The following is a 21,083-nucleotide window of genomic DNA, read 5'->3' on the forward strand; positions in this document are numbered from 1 at the left end:
ACACACACACACGTGTCACGCGCACACACATACACACACACACAATATTAAACGTTATAAATTGATATTATTTTTTATTATTTTATTGTTGCATTTCACTCTTAAAATTTGCAAAACACTATTTTGTTTTATTTGTTATATAACAGTTTCTTCTTCTTTTCTTTTTTTTTTTTTTTTTTTTTTTTTTTTTTATGAAAGCTCGATAGCCAAAAATATGACAATGGTTTTATTAATAAAAATAAAACAATTGATTTATTAAATAATATATAAATCCAACCAAAAAGATATTATTTAAAAGAAGAGCCTTATTGGCGTAACCAATCCTAGGGATAATATCACTGAAGAGAAAATTCTTATTCAAAAATTAAAACTAATTTATCAAAGGACAGAAGAATACATTCATTTATGTACTCAAATATATACACATACACATATATTCTTTTATATTAAAATCGTAATTAAAATGTAGAAAAAGTATTAATCGATAAGAAAAAAAGAAACTAGTTAATGCAATTCTCTTAACGTAATAATACGTCACATATAGCTATTCTCCCTCTCTCTCTCTCTCTGTCTTTTTCGTTTACTATAGTACGATGAATCATCCAATCTCCTTGTCCTTATTTTCTTGCAGTTTCCAATTGGCGCCGGTTTGGCGAATTTGCCTTTGCGCCGATACGTTCCCTCTTCTATCCTCTTTACTCTTACATTCTCTTTCTTCTCTCTCTCTCTCTCTCTCTCTCTCTCTTTCTTTCTCTTTTTCTCTCTCTCTTTCTTTCTCTTTCTCTCTTTCTCTCTTCCTTTTTCTCTCCCTCTCTCTCTCTCTCTCTCTCTCTCTTTCTTTCTTTTTCTTTCTCTTTCTCTGTCTATCTTGAAACATGGCCCTCCCGCGTCATCGACCAAAGTTACGTCGTAGTAGTCGTCGTCGACGATCCCACCTTTCATATTCTCATCTTTTTTCCTCTTCCACTTTTATCCTTCGTCACATACGTAACATGTCCAACGAGATTTCAGTCTCTCGGTTTCGTGCTTGCAGTCTATGCCGGTTCATCGTCGATGATCGTTGATACGGTTAACTTTAAAATCTAATTTTCGTTCTAAGGTCTTCGATTTATCGATTACACGGAAAGTCACTAAAGGTGAACGCACAAAAAGTTTTTTTTTTTTAATTATCACTAATTTTTCTATTAATTTTCCGAATTAGTTCTTTATCTCATGACTTTTTTATTACATAAAATATATAAAGAAAATAAATCGTTATCGCGAGAGAATTCGATCGATGACAATGGCGAATGTTTCGAATATAAATAAAATATATGTTTATAATTTTCCATTAGTTCTATTCGATAACGATATAATGTGTTTTGAAGATACTCGTTTATCATCGTGCATATAACAACGTGATGATGGATAAAAATGAGTAACGTTTTACGATAATACTTTTATTATTAATTATCTGATTTATTATTTATAACTAACTGATATAATTCGTTCGTTTATTACGTCGTATATAACGTTACGATAGATGAAAAAAAAAAAAAAGTACAAATTTACAATTAATACGTTTATTACTTATTACGCTATATACTTTAATTTCAATGTTTATCAATACTTTATTATATAATTCATTTTTTAAATGGTCATAACTTAGTTATATACATTATCAATGAGTTTTCTATTTTTAAACAATGATGCCATTATACCATTGACAGATAGATATCATATTTTAAATATAACTTTAAAAATTATAAGAAATCTCTTTAACGTTAATAAATTAATATTTATTTGATTGACACACTTCACTTTTTTTATTACACTTTTTTAATTGTTCTTTCAAATCTTTTTTTCTATTACCATCATCTTTAAAAATTTCGATAATAATTTTTATGGCAATTAGATCAACGATAATTTTGATCAAATATAGATAAGAAATATCTGTAAAAACTATCTATGTAAATTATACAATATCCTCGTATCAACAATTTTATTTTAGAGTTCGTTTTTATTACAATTACATGATAAATAAAAAGATTGACAATTTGTAGCAGAACATTTGTTATTTATTATTTTAGACACTATATATATATATATATATATATATATATATATATATATATATGTATGTATATACTAACGTTTTGTTATCAATACCTCTACCATACAATTAATCTTATCCAATACGTAACAAATTAATATACTACGTTAGAACTTGTTTTCATTGCAACCAATAGAACGTTTATTATTTATTATGTTAGTTACTATTTTATATACTATGGTGTCAATGTTTATCAATTTAAGAGACTTGAATTCTAGATAGTTTTTCTATTTACAAACAATAATATTACATTATATAGTATTCTATTAACATGAGTCACACTTTAAAAGTAACTTTGAAAAAAAGAAAAAAGAGATCAACCTAATGATAATTTTCAACGATTCAAACTCAACTTGATTTCTTAGAATGTCATATGAAAAAATAACTGTTCAATAGAGAAAACATACATACCAACAAGATTAAATAATACATTTTGTATTTGTCATTGAATAGCCTGACGAATCCGTCGGCTTCTCTGAATTCCTTTCCTTTCCTTTCCTTTCCTTTTCTCTCCACTACCGCTTATTCTCTTCCTACTCCTACTCCTCATCCTCCTCCTCTTTCTCCTCTTCTTCTTGCTATCCTCCCCACTCTCCATAGTTGGTCCAGTGTTTCATTATACCGTATGAAGTACACATAGCAACCGACAGTTCGTGCGACGAGTTGGTACCGGTAACGGTGTTTCGAAAAAGATTGCGTCTTCTAACTGCGAAAGAAGAAGGTAAAGGAAGTCAGCCACACCCAGAGAATAATAATTCGTTCTATTTATTTTCAAATCCAAAAGTCGTAATACGAAGGAAGTTTTTTTTTTCTTGTTTCTTTTCTCTTTCTTTTTTTCTTCTTTATTTTTTTTTCTTTTTCTTCTTTTTTTTTTTTCCTTCTATTTTTCGTTTCTTTTTCTCTTTTCCCTCGCGAACGATGCGCAAAGTACAACAATTTAATTCTCTTCGATGAAAAAGAACCAAAATGGCGGACTTCGTTTCAATCATATCACGTATAATATTCGAATATTAATCGATGAGGTTATAAAATCATTGGCGCATCTTATTTTTTAATCGATACGCGTCAATGTTTTGTTAAAAGAATAATCAATCATTGTTTCGATGTTTATTTTGTATTATCGTTTTTTTTGTCTTTTTCTCTCTTTTTTTTTTCTTTTTTTTTTTTACTTCAATTATTTTACTAAAGATCGATGACCTTGCGTGTTACTGTGAAACCTGCTGACACATATTTTACCTCTTCGCCCTCGTAAATTACGAGGAATAGGATGATATCCGTCGATCGATAATATCCGGTGTTTCGTGTTACGTTGAAAGACGAGAGTTTATACATTCTTAGATCGTTAAATGATAAGTAATTAAAATAATTTGATAATAGTAGATAGTAATTTGATAAAAGCTCGATTTACATATACATATATATATATATATATATATATATATATATATATATATATATGAATCTTTTAGATATATTTCAAAGGAAATAAAATATTTAGTAAAGTGACTTAAGTAATCAAGTTTATGAATTAAATCAATCAGATTATTTAGATAATTGAAACTTTCGCCATGATATTTGTTCTGTTGAATGATTATTATTGCGCATAAGGAAATAATACTATAAGAACATTGTTTAATATTCCTATTTTTTTTATTCTCTCTTTTATTTTTTTAGAGATAAGAGAAGAGATGTCTCCCAGTCAATATTATCACGTGCAGGTATGTACCAGCATATATAATATATATATATATATATATATTAAATATTCATATTTTTATTACCATACGTATCGAATGAACAAAGTTCAATTATACGAAAGAATTTTTTTCTTTCCTCATTTTTTTTTTCTTTTTTTAAATATCCCGCGTATTTTCATAGTGCACGCCAACCGTCTACCCGGCTGATCCTTTTAATTCCGAGGAAGATGCGACTCTTTTACGAACAGCAATGAAAGGCTTTGGTACTGATGAACAAGCCATTATCGATGTACTTGCCCATCGTGGAATCGTTCAGCGTCTTGAAATCGTTGAAAAATTTAAAACGATGTACGGGAAAGATCTTATCTCTGAATTGAAGTCCGAGCTTGGCGGTAATTTTGAAAAAGCTATTATTGCCCTGATGACACCACTTCCAGAATTTTATGCAAAAGAATTGCACGATGCAATTTCTGGAATGGGCACGGACGAAGGTGCTCTCATCGAAGTACTAGCATCTTTAAGCAATTATGGGGTTAAAACTATAGCTGCCGTTTATAAAGAACGTAAGTTTTCTTATTCCTTTTTTTTTTTTTTTTTTTTTTTTTAGATCAAATAATGTTACTGGCGAAATGAATTTGTAAGAAAATTAATTAGTATTTGTTTTTTTTTTTTCCATTTTATATGTACATGTAGTGTACGATACTGATTTGGAGGATGATCTCAAAAGCGATACTTCCGGTCATTTCAAGAGGCTCCTTGTTTCGTTATCATGTGTAAGTTAAAAGGATATTAATTGATTATAATTGATTGTAATTTACATAATTTGATAATGTTATTTCAGGCAAACAGAGATGAAAGTTCGGAAGTCGACGTTGCAGCCGCTACGGAGGATGCCGAAAAACTTTTAGCCGCTGGTGAAGAACAATGGGGAACGGATGAGAGTACATTTAATTCTATATTGATCACGAGAAGTTTCCCACAATTAAGACAAATTTTCAAAGAATATGAACGCCTGGCTGGTCATTCATTGGAAGAAGCTATCAAACAAGAATTTTCAGGCTCTCTTGAAGATGGTTATCTAGCAGTTGGTAAGGAAATATTTCCATTAATCAGATGAATACGATGTAGAATTCGAACAAAAAGAAGAAGAAGAAAAAAAAAAAAGATTTTCTTCATAGACTGATTTTTTTTTTTTTTTTTTTTCCAGTAAAATGCGCCAGAGACAAAACCGCATACTTCGCAGAAAGACTATACAAAGCTATGAACGGAATTGGTACTACTGATTCAACTTTAATACGAATAATAGTAGCACGATCGGAAATTGATTTGGGTGACATCAAGGAGGATTATCAAAAAATTTATGGGACATCGCTTGCAGGTGACATCGATGTAAGTTGATTAATTTTGTTAAATGATGTTGATAATCTTCATTTTCACTAAACTATGTATATATATATATATATATATATATATATATATATACACATATATATATGCATGTATATATATATATATATATATATAACCGCATATCATTTGTTCATTGCATTGACATCATTTACATAGACTATTTCTTTTTTCTTTTTTAACTCTCACACTTGCGCTATATATCTCCTACCTTCCCATAAATTTCCATAAATTTCAGGATGACACTTCCGGTGACTACAAGAGACTCTTGCTTGCCCTACTCGGATGAAAACGTTTTGATCGTTCAACATCTCCTTTTTGCTTTTAAATCGTATTTTAATACCATGGATGATACGTAATGATTATCTCTTCTAAATTTTAAGTTAATTAGTTTCTTCTCAATATGATTCTCATGATTGAGGGTGAATAAGATTTGATTAATGTATGTGTGTGCGTGTTCCAATATTTTTTTTTTTTGATTCGTTCCGTTTTTTTTTTCTTTTTCTTTTTTTCTCCCCCTTCTTCTTTGTCCCACCTCGAATAAAGTGCAGATAATCGCATTTATAGATCATGCTGGTCTGCACTTTAAAATTACATTATATACGAAACTTTCAAGAGAAAGGATTAATCGAAACCATTTTACAAAATAAAGGCTGTGAGCTACTATAAAAAAAAAAAGGAAGAAAAAAAAAGGAAAACAAAAAAAAATAAAGAAAAGAAAATAATATTTTGTATTTTTAATTTGCATTACTTTATCGAAGATATCGATTAGCATTTAGTCATTACGTTATCCGACTTATAACTTTCTCTCACAGGGGCTTCGATAAATAAAAATATATGGTAGTAACACGAGGATTAATACATCTAATTAACATTAATACATGTGTGTAAATTAACAAAATATACTAATTGTAATTTATTTTTGGAACATGCATGCGTATGAATGACATTCGGCGTGGTGTGTGTGTATATATATATATATATGTATATATATATATAAACAAACACACAGATATATGTATATGAAAAAAGAAAGATTTGTATAAATTTTCACACACGATTGCTGCTTTCATATTAACGCAAAACTTTAATTTTTCCCAAAAATCTTTGTTTCCATTTACAGAACGACTGCAGCGATGACTTTAAACGGCTTCTGATCGCACTTTTGAATTAATGAAAGATCACGGTGACTTTCTTCTTATCTGAGAGCAATTCAATCATGCATCCTTAATATTAAGTATTAATCATTCGCGTGTCTCACAAATGTAATATCTATATTTGTTTTTAATAAACATGCACGTGTGCGAATAATGATTTGATTATTTTTTACGATATTTCTTTTACCAACGATATTCACTTATTCTTTTTTACAGAATGATTGCTCCGCCGAATGGAAAAAGCTTCTGATCGCAATGCTGAACTAGATATATTACATACATTATCTATTCAACATATTACGCATATTCAAACATATTCACAATACATTACATTATCTATTCAATTTATAATTTACGATTTACTTTTTTATTTGCTTTTATACGAAGAAAAGTTTTTATTGTAAGAAATCTTTTTTTATTATTAGTAAATACATGAATTATAAATGTAAACAATATATTTATTAATTACTGATACAATTAAAATAATAGATATATATTATGTTAACATTAACAGAATTAAATGTAAATATTCAAAATATATACTTCAGATACAATACAAATATTTGTAGTTTATAATATGTAACATTGACATAAAATTATACCATTAGGACATTAGGATGTTCTTTATATATTTCCTTTGGCGATTTCAATTTTTTAGTAATGCAACCTAGTGGTGTTACTACTTCTTTTCCTAGTACCATTTTTATTATTATTTCAAAACATATATGAAAATCTTTGTTGCTTACATCTATGTCATAAAGATGTAAACAAATTTCATCTGTAAATATTGGCAATTTTGACAAATATAGAAAACCGTAGCAAATCGGTGGTGGATTTTTTGCTATAAAAACGTATACATTTAAATATACATTATGTATGTATAGAATGTATTTATTCAATTAGAAATTTTCATTAAGATTACCTGATACTGTTTTATTGGTTACAATAATAGTCTTGTAAGTCATAGTTACAGAAAAGCCATATTCTTGATCCAAATAAGTTGCATTTGCGCAGACTAAAAATAATATTTTGTAATAAGCAAACTATAAATATATTATTAATATGTATTAATAATATTAATATTTATTACTAACCCGATCCATTTATATTAATGATATCCGTTTCTATACGTTTGCAACATCCACAATCATATCGTATACATTCACAACTATTTTCAATTGAATTAATAATTGTATCTGAAATATAATAAAAAATATAAACAAAAAAATTACATCTATTTATATTGATTTTTATTATACCTTGTACAGAGTGATCTTCTATTTGTTTACTCAAATCTTCTATATTAGGATCTGCTATTGCAATATCTACAATAGATGCAGATATAAGAATAGCAATACTCAAATATTTGATCTCAATCATTTTATATCACCCTATAAAATGAAAAATTTGTACATTTTTAAATATAAGGAATAGAAATTTGTTAATGCTATATATATATATATATATATATATATATATATATATATATATATATATATATATATATGATAATTATAATTAGACAAATGCTGCAATTAAAAAACTTGTTATATCATTTTCAATATTATAATAAGTTTCATTTAAAAAGTTTAACAGAAAAACATTTAAAAGTAATATTTACTTATTACAAATAGATTTCACGGTCATCAAAATATAACAAACTAATGGCTGTATAAAGGTACAGTAATTTTACAAAATGTAAAATCGAGAAGTATGTATTTTAGAAATATCATCGTTTTAAAGAAAATCATATTGTCTTGAAAAAAAAATCATATACGTTTAATGCCGAGCATATAAACGAGTAATTGTTAGTTCTGAAAAAACGATTTGAAGAAATTCTTGACAATAATAATTTATATCTTTTCTTTATATGATAACATTGATAAAAATTATACTGTTTTCATTTTAATAATGTATGTAGTAAAGTATGTATGTTAGGTAAAGTAACGATCGGTATAAATAAATAATTATTATAAATTTATATATTCTCACATGTGTATCGCGGAAATGATGAGGGAGTAAGTGACAGAGAGAGAGAGAGAGAGAGAGAGAGAGAGAGAGAGAGAGAGAGAGAGAGAGAGAGAGAGAGAGAGAAAGAGAGAGAGAGAGAGAGAGAGAGAGAGAGAGAGAGAGAGAAGAAATAAGTGTAACAAAGAAAAAAAAATTACACTTTGAAAATATTATAAATAAATTATTTTAATAATTTATAATTTATGCTTCATTATAGAACGTTCAAAGGACAACGATAGTATCTAACGGGTGTTAAGATTAGAATATGAAATTAATATATGAATCGAAAGAAATGATTTAGAAAAGAGATTAATCTATTATCGATAAACGTTCAAAAATAATTTAGCAATTTATAAATTGAAATTTGAATGAATAAATACATACGCTTATATATGCATATATATATATTTATATATTATATATATAAATTTATATATATATGTGAAATAAAAATGACAATTTTATGATAGAACTTGGTAAAGAATGGAACGATGGTAAAAAAGAACAAGATACAGATTCTTAAAATGTTAAATTAATTATTACATTTCCATGGATTGACAACTATCGACAAAATTATGAACTAATTATATTTAGATTTTATGCATATTAAAGGACATGGTGATTTTCAATTATTAATTACTTTAATTAATTTTCATAATTATTATATGACGATTTTATGAGAATTTTAGAAAAATATAAATTACGTTTAGCGATAAGCTGTATAAAATTTTTATAGAATTTTTATTTGTTAAATATTTCATATTTATTAATTTAGAGAATGTCATTGAGCAACAATTGGATTAATTTGGAAATTTTATTAGTAAAAGTTTCGATATTGTTTTTCGAATTCTTTGAAATTATAGGTTTCGCTTTTATATCAAATCGATACAAAAATTTCTTCGTATTAAAAAAGGTAGTTAAAAATTAGTTCTCTTTTTTTTTTTATTATTATGTATCATTCAAATAAAATATTTATAATATTGTTTTCCTTTTGTGTTCCATCGGTTATAAGAGTTTTACTTTTTACTGTATATATGAAACGAATAAATTTCATGTTAAGCGCCATATGTTTATACATATCCCCGTTAGGCGGCGCTGACGACCTAACTGTTTTAGAGAATTCTTTATAACCAATATATCGCTACTACACAACGTTGAAATGTTTTTCATGTTCAATTAAATATCGTTGAATTTAGTGCAATGGCTGATGCCGTTGATGTCGTTACGTTCTTTAATTTTGAACGATTGTTTTAAGTGAAACTTATAATAAAAGATACTATCAAATTTGTATTAATTATATTTGTAAATATGTATTTTGATATTCGTCGACAAGTAAGAAATGGAAAAATATCATATATATGTCAATAAAAGGGTATAAAAGTGATCCTATTTGATTTAACTAATTGAATAAATCATTGATATCACACATTCATGCAATTAATATATGAGAAAAATCAAATATTTATGTGTATATGGTAAATATTTATTATTATAATATTAAATATTATATAGAAATATTAATATAATCATTTAAAAATATTGTGTTGTAAATAAATATCCCATTAGATAATTTTCTTTTATCTGTTAATAAGAAATAATAATTTACATATAATATTTAGTCTAAATAAGAAAATTATAATTTACTTCAAATCATTTTTATATAAAATAGATAGTTGTTTATATTGTATATCATATGGAATGTAACAATCAAAATATATCAACAATGAGTGAAAATGAATCTATGTATGGGACAACATTATCTCAAGAATCAATAAAAGTGATTGCTGAGAGTATAGGAGTAGGAAATTTCCCTGATGAAGCGGCCAAGGATTTAGCTGAAGATGTCAGTTATAGACTCAAGGAAATCATACAAGTTAGTAGTAAATAATATCAAATTTTATATGCTATTATTATAATAGACAATATAAATGAGACATTGCAAGTAAAAATGGGATGAACTCAACAAAGATCCATTATGATTATCAAGTGAAATTTGTTCTACATTTTTGTAAATCTATTATTCATAAAAGTTATCCAATATTTTTTAAACTTTATTTTATATGGAAAGAAAAGACAAACTCAATATAAAAATTCTATTGGCTTGTTTCTTTTAGGTAATAAATGGATTTTTCAAAAAAAACATTTACCAATCTTAAGTTTGCCTTTTGTACTTGCAACATCTTATATATATATATATATATATATATATATATATATATATATATATATATATATATATATATATATGTATATATATGCCAACTGAATTGTATTATTTTTATCTAATAATTTTATAGGACGCTGCAAAGTTTATGAGACATGGGAAGCGTCAACGTTTGACAACTCATGATATAGATCATGCATTAAAAATAAAAAATATTGAACCAACGTACGGATTTTTTGCTAAAGATCATATACCATTTCGTTTTGCTTCTGGTGGTGGTCGTGAATTGCATTTTGTAGAAGAAAAAGAAATAGATCTCAATGAAGTTGTTTCTATGTCTGGTGGACAAGCATGGCCCAAATTACCTTTAGAAATTACCTTACGTGCACATTGGCTTTGTATAGATGGTGTACAACCAACAATACCAGAAAATCCACCTCCTGTATCTAAAGGTAATCAATTTGCTATATATTAATGTATTGCAATCACATATATGCTTATATCATTATAAGCAAGGCTAACAAAAATAATTTTTTCTTTACAGAAGCTCAAAAATTAGAAAGCGTTGATCCTACGAGCAAATTAACTAACAAGAATCAAAATATAGGCGCTGGAAAACCAGGTGGTGGTGGCAAAAGTCAAAAATTACGTAATGTAGAAACTGTACATGTTAAACAATTGGCAACTCACGAATTAAGTGTAGAACAACAACTATATTATAAGGAAATAACGGAAGCTTGTGTTGGCTCTGATGAAGCTCGAAGAGCAGAAGCATTACAATCATTGTCTGCAGATCCAGGTTTACATGAGATGTTAGCACGTATGTGTACGTTTATTGCAGAGGGTGTACGAGTTAATGTTGTGCAAAATCACCTTGCACTACTTATCTACCTTATGCGTATGGTTAAAGCACTCCTTGATAATCCAAGTCTATATCTTGAAAAATATGTATGTAGTTTATTATGTGTAATATTTGTTTTGATTTATTTATATGAAAGTTTTTTTTTTATTCTTTTTTTTTTGTTTTTTATTAATCCATTAATAAAATAAAATTACAGCTTCACGAGTTAATACCATCAGTTGCTACCTGTATAGTTTCACGTCAGTTATGTATGAGACCAGAAGCTGATAATCATTGGGCTTTGCGAGACTTTGCTTCTCGGCTCATGGCTCAAATATGCAAGAACTTTAATACTTCTACAAATAATGTACAAACTAGAGTAACTCGCATGTTTAGTCAAGCTTTAGCTAAATGTAAAGAGGTAAGATAAAATTTATTAAATATATACTATAAATATCTCTAAAGATAATTTTTTAATAAAGATAATTTTTTTAGACACCTCTAGCATCTCTCTATGGAGCAATCGAAGGATTATGTGAATTAGGTCCAGAGGTGATAAAAGCATTAGTTATACCTAAATTGAAATCAATTTCTGAACGCATTGAATCATGTATTGAAGGCCCAGGATTATCTAGCATTGATAAAAATGGTGCTGGTCATATAAAATCATTACTCGTTGTAAGTATAATCATTATTTTTTTTTTTTTTTTTTTTTTTGCAAATTAATAAAAGTAATTAGATATTATCCTTTTACCAAGAATAATTTTTTTCAGAAAGTAAAAAATATAATATAAATATTCAATGTTTTTTTTCTTTTTTAAGATTGTGTATAAAATAAGAATTGGCAATTTTCAGAAATCAGTAGCACCTGTTTTAAAAACGGTACGAACAGCACCAGATTATGTTGAAGAATATAAATTGGATTATGGTTACATAGGACCAGCCTTATGCGCAGCAGTTGCTAAAGCTCGAACACAACCAACAGCTTTAGCATCAACTGCTACAACTACCACATTAACTACAACTCAGCAACAGGGACCTACTTGTACTACCAAGACTCTTGTACAAACAGGTAATTAATGTTATTGTTACATGGTTCTTTTATCTTAATTTTAAATATCTTAATTTTTTTCAATTTATAATTTTCAATTTTTAATTTCAAATATTTTCAGTTTATCCTTTATTAAGAAAATAAATCAGATTAATAAATATTATCAGAAAGAGAATATATATCAGATTTATATTTTATATAATTTATAAATACAATATAACTTGTTTTTATCTTATTCTTATTAGAAAATGTTTCAGTGTCAAATTCGAACCCTGGTCAACAAGCAGGACGAACGATAATGCTTGGTACAAGTAGAACTGGTAATACAACCACAACTGGTGGAGGTCAGAAATTTGTTATTTTGCAATCTCGATCTCAAACGCCTACCGCATCAAATATAAATAGTGGTACGATACAACAACAACAATCTCAGACACAACAACAACAAGTAAAAATTACACAAACTAATGTAAATTCACAAAAACCACATTTGCAAAATGTGGCGCCTAAATTGGTTGTTGTGTGTATGTCTAATAGTAGTCATACAAATACATCTGTCACACAGGTATGTAATTGTATATATTATGTTATATATAATATTATAAAACAGAAAACATTTTTTATATTATAATACATAATTTTTCAGCAAGCAAATATGACAAATAAGACGCAAAATGTCTTTGTAACACAACAGAGCGTCGAACATGCATTAAGTCCAGAAGAAGAACAATCATTTGAGTAAAAGTTATATTTTGAGTAAATTAATACGTAATAATGTTAAAGTAAATTGTAGAAATTATTTTTGTACAATATTTCTCATATATCATGTGCATAGTTGTATATAAAACCAAATTTTGGTATATATTTGCCTATTCTATTAAACAGAATTTTTTGAATATTTTCAAATATATTGATTATAATATTTACAGTTATTCCTCTTAATTAAAAAGAATACAATCAATGGACGTGGTTAAGTAAAAGAATATTTTAAGGGAAATATATATTATTTTTTTTTTTTTTTTTTTTTTTTTATTAATATGAAATGTTAAGTCATTTTCAGTGGAAATATTATCAGATTATTCAAGATTGATGCGTGGAATTTCGTCAGTAAGCCATCTCTACTTTGTGTAAAAGAAGGTTCTTGAATATTAATAAGTCATGTATCTTTCATCATTTCAGCAAACAAACCATTAAGTATATCACGTAATAACTTGAACATACATAAAAATATAAATTTGAATGAAACAACGAATTAATTATATCGAAAATGAAAAGTTCATTATCTTTAATATGCCTCTAATGCGATACAAATGTAAAATATGTTATATATTTAAATGTGCTTATTTCATTCTCGTATCTATTTAATGCAATTTCAGTGTTCTCCATAATCGCCATTTTCAGAATTACGTCTGTACTCATTGGCGTGAACCAAAGATGATTAACAGCCTTAGAAATTCGTATTATCTATGCGGCAATGGTATTGGTGGATGGTAGACTGCATTCGCCAATCCAGTAGCGTCAATGCCGAAAGGTCAAAAGTCAATAGTACGGATAGTAACGTCACATAATATATATATATATATATAAATAAGATTGAGTAGAATTCGTTGAAGAATTGAACTTTAGCGAACATTTAAAATTTAATATATAATATTTTATAAAAATGCAATTGGAATTAGGTTCTATTAATTATTCCATTTAAAATTTTATTGCATATAAAAATTTATGGGAGACTTATAACGGGACTAATTTTTTTTTTTTTTTTTTTTTTTTTTACTTAAATCGGATGATATTATTTTTGTATGTTTATAAATATAAGTTTATAATAATAAGAATAATTTTTTTTCTTTTTTTTCTTTTTTTTTTTTAAATATATTTTAACAATGATTTTAGTATTTATTTTGATTGTTTGGATGTACTTTGTATTATTATATCTGTCACCATAGTTATTTAGATATTTTTACAAATAATATAATAAAAATGTTTTTAAGTCGTACGTTTAACTTCTTTCCTACGAAAGAAGTGTATATAAAACGTATTATATTATACTAGCCATATAATATAATAATAAAGATAGTTATACAATAATATTACGTCTATCTATTTCTCTCGAAATGTCTGACATCATCACGTGACATTATCACGTGATACATGTTTTGATGTAAAATGGTGCTTTTAACTGACACTATAAGGTTAAAATTATAAAAGTGTACGATTTTAATACGTAAAACAGATTTAAAATTGTATGCAGGATGCCTGTTGATATTAATCGATTAACAGAAGGTTGGCTAGAACTTGAAAGTGATCCAGGTATATATGATTTATTAGTAAATATAATAAAAAATAATTTAAAAGTTTTATATGTTTATAATTGACACACACACACACACACACACACATTAAGTATCTTTGTATTTAAATTGTATTTGATATGATATTACAGATTGATATTATTAATTATTACCTTTTATATTTGTGTTTGCAATTAATGTAACATGTAAACAAAGAAAAAAGAAATGACTTGGACAATAATTTTGAAAATAAAATATAATTAATGATCTGTATCAAAAAATTAGAAATTTAAAACAATGAATTGATTAAAAACACTTAAACAACTATTGATTGAAGGATATAAAATATATCAAATGTACATTTTAATATGTGACTTGATATCAGATGCTATGCTCAAACACATACATTAACGCTTAATTGGATGTTTAAGTCTATTTAAATGTTAATATAAATTAATATGAATAAATATTTATAAATAGTATTTATATTAGTATCTGCAAACAATGATTGGAATGTTTAATAAGTATTTAATAAATTAATATAAATAAATATTTATTATATATATTTAATATGTCTATATTAAAAAACTGTCTATATTAATTATGACCAATTTTTTTATATCTTACTAGGATTGTTTACACTTCTGTTAGAAGACTTTGGTGTTAAAGGTGTACAAGTTGAAGAGATATATGACTTACAAAAATCTTTGGAAGGACCTGTTTATGGCTTTATATTCTTATTTCGTTGGATAGAAGAAAGACGTTCAAGACGTAAAGTTGTAGAACAGACCGAAAGTTTTGTGAAAGATGAAGACATTGTGAATAATATATTTTTTGCACAACAGGTTTAGTTTATTTATTATAAGTTTAATTATAAGAGAAAACAAAAATAGTATATTTAGCAATAATATAATTAAATAAACTCTATAATCTAAACAAATAATGTTACTATTGTTAAGTATACTATTATATAAATATATTTATATATAGGTTGTCCCTAATAGTTGTGCAACACATGCATTACTATCCGTTTTATTGAATTGTCCAAATATTCATTTGGGTACAACTTTATCGCGTTTAAAGTTGCATACGTCTGGTATGTGCCCAGAAAATAAAGGATGGGCAATAGGTAATACACCAGAATTAGCTTGTGCTCACAATTCGCATGCAATGCCGCAAGCTAAAAGACGCCAAGATAAAAATACTGGAGTTTCAACTGGTAGATTTACTGGTGAAGCATTTCATTTTGTAAGTTATGTACCAATAAATGGTAGACTCTTTGAATTGGATGGTTTAAAACCTTATCCTATGGATCATGGACCATGGAAAGAACACGAAGAATGGACAGAACAATTTAGAAGAGTTATAACAGATCGTTTAGGTATGGCAACAGGAGAACAATTACAGGATATAAGATTTAATTTAATGGCTGTCGTTCCTGACCGTCGTTTAGCCATTTCACATAAATTAACCATGTTGAAAACCAATAGACAAATAGTTTTGGAAGCTTTACAACAACTTGTAAAGTTAAGCCATCAAGATAATGGAACAGAGAAAACAACAAATGATGCTGAGAAAATAGAAAAATCATATGATAGAAAAAATAAGGTAGACGAAGAAAATTTATTACCCAATAAAACAGAAAGAGATGAATCTTCTACTCCATCTATTGAAAGGAATAATGATACTACAGTTGATATTGAAGAATCAAGTTCAAATATCGGTACTACTAAAATTGAGTCGAGGTTAAGTAACATTAGTGTTACAGATGCAAATAAATTGCTAAGATTACAAGTTGAAAATATAATTATTCTTTATTGATAATACATATATATATATATATCTATTATAGCGTGGAGAAGGTAGTGATGTGTGCTTTAGATTATGCTACTCCACTTCGAATCCAAACTTCACCAGCCCACAGTTCATCAAGTACTGATACATCTTCTGAAATAGGATCTGCATTTAATTCACCAACTCAGGGCAAGTAAAAGTATTTACTAACAATAAATTTCTAAAGATATTATTTTATTACATTTTAGTTATCATATATCTTTATTTAATTCGTACAAAGTTGTCTTGTAGTGCATAATTTTTTGGATTTACAAAATTTCAAATTATTTGGACATCTCATACGAACTGCTTTAATATTTGTTGGTATTCTTGTCGAAAAATAACATATATAATAATATCTATCCGAAGTAGGGTCTACCGCTTTTCCAACTTCTTTACATATTTTTCCTTTATCATATATATCATTATTAGATAAAGAATTATTGGTTTCTGTATTATTTATTAAAGATAATTCAGTAAATACAGATTTATTTTCTTTGCATATTTTGTATTTATGAGTATCACAAATTCTTGTGTACTCATTAAAAGCTGTATTATCTGGACAAGTAAATTCTTTTATATGTGCTTCTAATGGTTCACATGTATAATATTTGATGCAATCACTTTTATTTGCAAAACGTATTTCCTTTATGCATGGTATAAAATGTATAGAATTTGATTTTATTTTATAAGCAATGGATTTATATTTTTCTATTGTCATATATTCTTTATTTCCAAAATTATCAGTAATCATAATTATGCTATTAACAGTGTTTACATTATTATCATCCATCTTATGTACGATTTTTTCTCTGGTTTTATTACATTTTTCTTTGATATCATGTATAGAAGATTTTATATCACTGTTATATATCTTATGCTTTCCAATATCAGAGAAATTTTGAAATTTAATTGTGCTTTCAACAATATTATGGTAATTAGTTCGAAACGTATATTCTCGAATAAGATATTTCAGTAATATATTTGGAATATTTTTATTATATTCAGGTGATTCAGATGGTTCAACAGGTTTATTATATTCCATGAAATCAACTGATGGTAATGTTAATTGATCCAAAGATAACAAGAGTTCTTTGTAAATTATTAAACGATTAATTAATTGATTTATCCAGACATGATCTTGCATCTGATTTTTACTTTTGCTCATAAATGGTAATGCCATTTGATTTTTTTTATTTATGTACTTGTATATGTAATTTTCTTCTTTTTTATTGATTGTCATTGGATTTATAATATTATGATTATGATTATTATTATTATTATTATTATTATTATTATTATTATTATTATTATTATATTTACTATCTTTTTTGTATATAATAGTATTTTCAATTTTAATAGGTGGATGTAGATCCATGGATGATGATTTGTTTGACAAAGTGGAAGTTTCATTAGAATTATATGTATTATATGCATTAGCACTTACAAGAAACTTTGAATTTATTCGTGTATAATTTTGATCATCAATCTGGTTAGAATTTTCATAGTTTGTTGTTTTAGAAAATGATCTATTTTTTAAATGATCACATGACCAAGTATCACTGGGAAGAACACATGTTTTTAAATATGGTTGAAATACCTAAACATATAATAATATTTGAATGCATAAAGGAAGTATAAAAAAAAGTTTTTAAATGCTAAAACTAATCCACTTCAAAAAATATATTTTGTAGATATTAAGATAATTTACCAAATTATCACTGCACCTTGATGGAACCCATACAAAACCATCAATTGGTAGATTAATACAGTTGTAAAACATAGCACAATTTGTATCATGAGGTCTTTTGAATTCTGGACATTTTGAAGAATTTATCACGATAAAAAATAAGTAGAAAAAAATGATTGTGAATATCATGTTAAATTATCACCACTCTCGTTAAAATTACATGTAAGACTACAATTCATGGGTCTTGTGCTTTTAGTTTATATACTCTTCACACATTTCTACCACGTGGTTAGTATGTTTTCTTTGACACCTTCCAAAGAACAGTTATCCGTTATCCGACCGTTCTGATTTTAACTGTTTATAGTTTCCTTATATATATCAGTTATTTGGAATTAGTAGAAAATTTACTACAATATTTATCGGAAGTATAATAAAAGCAATATTGTACTTAAAACGAAATCACTCATAGGTAAATTTTCTTTTACCAGATAAAAGATATCATTTGATATTCTCTATATATTTCTTTTTATATATATTATATATATCTTTTTTATTTTTTAAAAGTTAAATTTCTAGAAAATTAAAAAAATTGTTTACAGCTTGGGGCTGGAATTCAGGTCAGAGCAGTCCAACGTCAACGAAAGATTTTAAAAAATTCGTCGTTATCAGAGTGGCTGGGGATGAAAAGAACGAAGCAGGTTTAAGTAAATAAGACATTTGATACGAATGAAAACGATAAATTAAAATATGATTGCTTTTTAAAAACGATTAATAATAATAAAAATAATAAAAAAAAAAATCAATTTATTGTTAGGTCGTTCTCTTGGTAACATTAACATAAACGGAAAGAGACTGGTTTCAGACAGCGGACATTTACATAAAAAAGTCTGTTTATCAGGAGAAGTAAGAATACCACATGCTCGTGTAAAAACCAGCAATGGCGATACGGTGACGGAAGAAAAGAAAGTTGAAAAAATCGATCCAAAATTATGTTCGAAATATCCGGAACTTTTTGAACCGCATACATTTGCTCCTAAGGATCTTTTAGCATTATTGAAAAATTTAGAACATGAGATAAATACTTGTGAGACTAGTTTGAAAGATGAAAATGATAAAAGAAATAAATATAAAGTTAGTGTATAAATATTTCGAAATTATTATGAATTATAAAAATATTAAAATATTCATTATATAATATTTCAGATTGATGATTGCCGAAGGACGCATAATTATGACGAATTTATTTGTACTTTTCTTTCAATGTTAGCGCAACAAGGTAAATTAGCTGAATTGGTTCAGCAACATCTTACATTAAAGAAACATACATCCGTATCAGTGAGTAGAGTTCATAGGTATGTATATGGATTAATTAATATTTTATAATTTTTTTAAATACGACGTAAAAAAGGAAAGTTATCTGAATTGATTTCAAAATGTCTTACCTTCGAAGAAAGAGATACATATCTATTAATTTGTAAGTAAATGAATTGTAATTAAAGAATAGAAATATTCATTGGTACGAGGATTATATAGGTCAATTAATATTTTATAATCTTTGAAATATATTTACTATATACGTGTATGATGAAATATAATATGTCTACATATACATATATATGAATGCTAATTTTTATAATGTTTCTAGGTCTTCGAAGAAAGCTGATACTCGTACTAATTCCTCGCGTCGACGTCGTGGTAGAACTAAATGTAAAAAACGAAAGTAATCGATATCGAGGTGATAAAATATTATTAAGGACATGAGATTTATTAAGTACAATGTTTGCTGTTTATTCTGAGTATATATTTTTTCTTTTTCTTTTTTTTTTCTTTTTTTTTTTTTTTCATGTACTTCTTAAAACACACAGAAAAATTAGATCTCTTAACGAGAAAAAACTTAACATTCAGAACGTTCCTTCATATTATTATGTAACAGCTAAGCTGTTATTATTTAATTTAAAAGTTTTAATGCGAAAACATTATGAATGTTTGATTTTATTGCGTTTAATATTGCTTTTTATTCATAAAAAGAAAATTTGTGCTTTACGAACAATAATTTATTATATTTGATATATTGTTTAGAAATTAATATATTAACAATAATTTGTGTTTATCAATTATGAACGTAGAATATATGGTACTTTAAGTACCTTTTCAATATTGATATTTAATACGTTTATATCAATTTTCTTTTGTACTTTTATTTTAATGATTGTATCATTTGAAATCAATCGATTAAAATATGAAATATACGGCTTGGTATTAGAGGAATATAATAAATAATAAAAATTTAACGGAACAAAAATTAATAGTTATATATAATTCATATATAAAATAACGAAGGAAATTATATATCATGCAAAATGCTATTTGTTCTTTGCACGTGCAGAAACGTTGATTATTTATATTATATATATATATATATATATATACATATATATATTATACTATTTCCGGTTATTAATAAAACATAATTATTTAAAAATAAATGATTAATAAAAAGTATTAGATAGGGAGAACATTGGAAAGAAAAACTTTTACAAAAAAACAAAACAAAAACAAAAAAAAAAAAAAAAAAAAAAAAAGAAAAAGTAAAAAAAAATTAAAAAAAGAAAAAATTAAAAAATTAAAATAAAATAAAAAGATTCGTTACAGCAAAAAAAAAAAAAAAAAGAAAAAGAGAGGAAAAAAAAGAAAAGAGAACACTTGTATACTGAGAGAATAAGGATATTAATGTAAAATAATGTATATGTGATTAGATATATGATTGGAATCATGCAGTTATCTGACGCTTAAATGACGTGGAAAATATAAATATATAAAAAATATATAGGCAAAAAATGAGTTTCATCA

At 26.3% G+C, this 21,083-nt stretch overlaps 4 protein-coding genes across 14 annotated transcripts; 3 read left to right on the top strand and 1 right to left on the bottom strand.

Moving 5' to 3' along the window:
• Nucleotides 1-981: 981 nt before the first annotated feature.
• LOC124954164 (annexin B9-like) lies at nucleotides 982-6,989 on the top strand. 8 transcript variants are annotated; one of them, XR_007102470.1, is made up of 8 exons: nucleotides 1,210-1,417; nucleotides 3,767-3,810; nucleotides 3,971-4,352; nucleotides 4,483-4,562; nucleotides 4,631-4,877; nucleotides 4,997-5,178; nucleotides 6,320-6,461; nucleotides 6,570-6,989. XR_007102470.1 is itself a non-coding variant. In XM_047506669.1 (7 exons), the coding sequence occupies exons 2-7, from the start codon at nucleotides 3,781-3,783 to the stop codon at nucleotides 5,483-5,485; spliced, it is 972 nt and encodes a 323-aa protein (XP_047362625.1). In that variant the 5' UTR covers nucleotides 982-1,136; nucleotides 3,767-3,780; the 3' UTR covers nucleotides 5,486-6,195. The 8 variants fall into 8 exon arrangements, 5 of the variants coding, with proteins under 5 accessions (XP_047362625.1, XP_047362624.1, XP_047362623.1 ...); XR_007102468.1 differs by lacking the exon at nucleotides 6,320-6,461 and adding an exon at nucleotides 5,435-5,551 and having other exon boundaries at nucleotides 1,215-1,417; XR_007102469.1 differs by lacking the exon at nucleotides 6,570-6,989 and adding an exon at nucleotides 5,435-5,551 and having other exon boundaries at nucleotides 1,215-1,417; nucleotides 6,320-6,504.
• Nucleotides 6,770-8,895, bottom strand: LOC124954165. 2 transcript variants are annotated; one of them, XM_047506671.1, is made up of 5 exons: nucleotides 8,748-8,895; nucleotides 7,613-7,744; nucleotides 7,448-7,549; nucleotides 7,276-7,368; nucleotides 6,770-7,194 (listed from the first exon to the last, which is right to left on the bottom strand). In XM_047506671.1, the coding sequence occupies exons 2-5, from the start codon at nucleotides 7,731-7,733 to the stop codon at nucleotides 6,950-6,952; spliced, it is 561 nt and encodes a 186-aa protein (XP_047362627.1). In that variant the 5' UTR covers nucleotides 7,734-7,744; nucleotides 8,748-8,895; the 3' UTR covers nucleotides 6,770-6,949. The 2 variants fall into 2 exon arrangements, with proteins under 2 accessions (XP_047362627.1, XP_047362629.1); XM_047506673.1 differs by lacking the exon at nucleotides 8,748-8,895 and adding an exon at nucleotides 8,346-8,400.
• Nucleotides 8,896-9,491: 596 nt separating this feature from the next.
• LOC124954085 (transcription initiation factor TFIID subunit 6-like) lies at nucleotides 9,492-13,343 on the top strand. Of its 2 annotated transcripts, none has more exons than XM_047506434.1 (9): nucleotides 9,492-9,838; nucleotides 10,033-10,236; nucleotides 10,661-10,979; nucleotides 11,072-11,475; nucleotides 11,586-11,789; nucleotides 11,864-12,046; nucleotides 12,224-12,440; nucleotides 12,677-12,984; nucleotides 13,066-13,343. In XM_047506434.1, the coding sequence occupies exons 1-9, from the start codon at nucleotides 9,836-9,838 to the stop codon at nucleotides 13,159-13,161; spliced, it is 1,938 nt and encodes a 645-aa protein (XP_047362390.1). In that variant the 5' UTR covers nucleotides 9,492-9,835; the 3' UTR covers nucleotides 13,162-13,343. The 2 variants fall into 2 exon arrangements, with proteins under 2 accessions (XP_047362390.1, XP_047362389.1); XM_047506433.1 differs by having other exon boundaries at nucleotides 9,493-9,838; nucleotides 12,665-12,984.
• A 1,058-nt stretch (nucleotides 13,344-14,401) lies between these two features.
• Nucleotides 14,402-20,394, top strand: LOC124954201 (ubiquitin carboxyl-terminal hydrolase calypso). 2 transcript variants are annotated; one of them, XM_047506755.1, is made up of 8 exons: nucleotides 14,402-14,729; nucleotides 15,341-15,528; nucleotides 15,701-16,455; nucleotides 16,563-16,693; nucleotides 18,833-18,937; nucleotides 19,048-19,364; nucleotides 19,437-19,585; nucleotides 19,879-20,394. In XM_047506755.1, the coding sequence occupies exons 1-8, from the start codon at nucleotides 14,672-14,674 to the stop codon at nucleotides 19,955-19,957; spliced, it is 1,782 nt and encodes a 593-aa protein (XP_047362711.1). In that variant the 5' UTR covers nucleotides 14,402-14,671; the 3' UTR covers nucleotides 19,958-20,394. The 2 variants fall into 2 exon arrangements, with proteins under 2 accessions (XP_047362711.1, XP_047362710.1); XM_047506754.1 differs by having other exon boundaries at nucleotides 14,406-14,729; nucleotides 15,341-15,555.
• The last annotated feature ends 689 nt before the right edge of the window (nucleotides 20,395-21,083 follow it).

The sequence above is a fragment of the Vespa velutina genome, chromosome 14 (genome assembly GCF_912470025.1).
Source record: "Vespa velutina chromosome 14, iVesVel2.1, whole genome shotgun sequence".
NCBI lineage: Eukaryota > Metazoa > Arthropoda > Insecta > Hymenoptera > Vespidae > Vespa > Vespa velutina.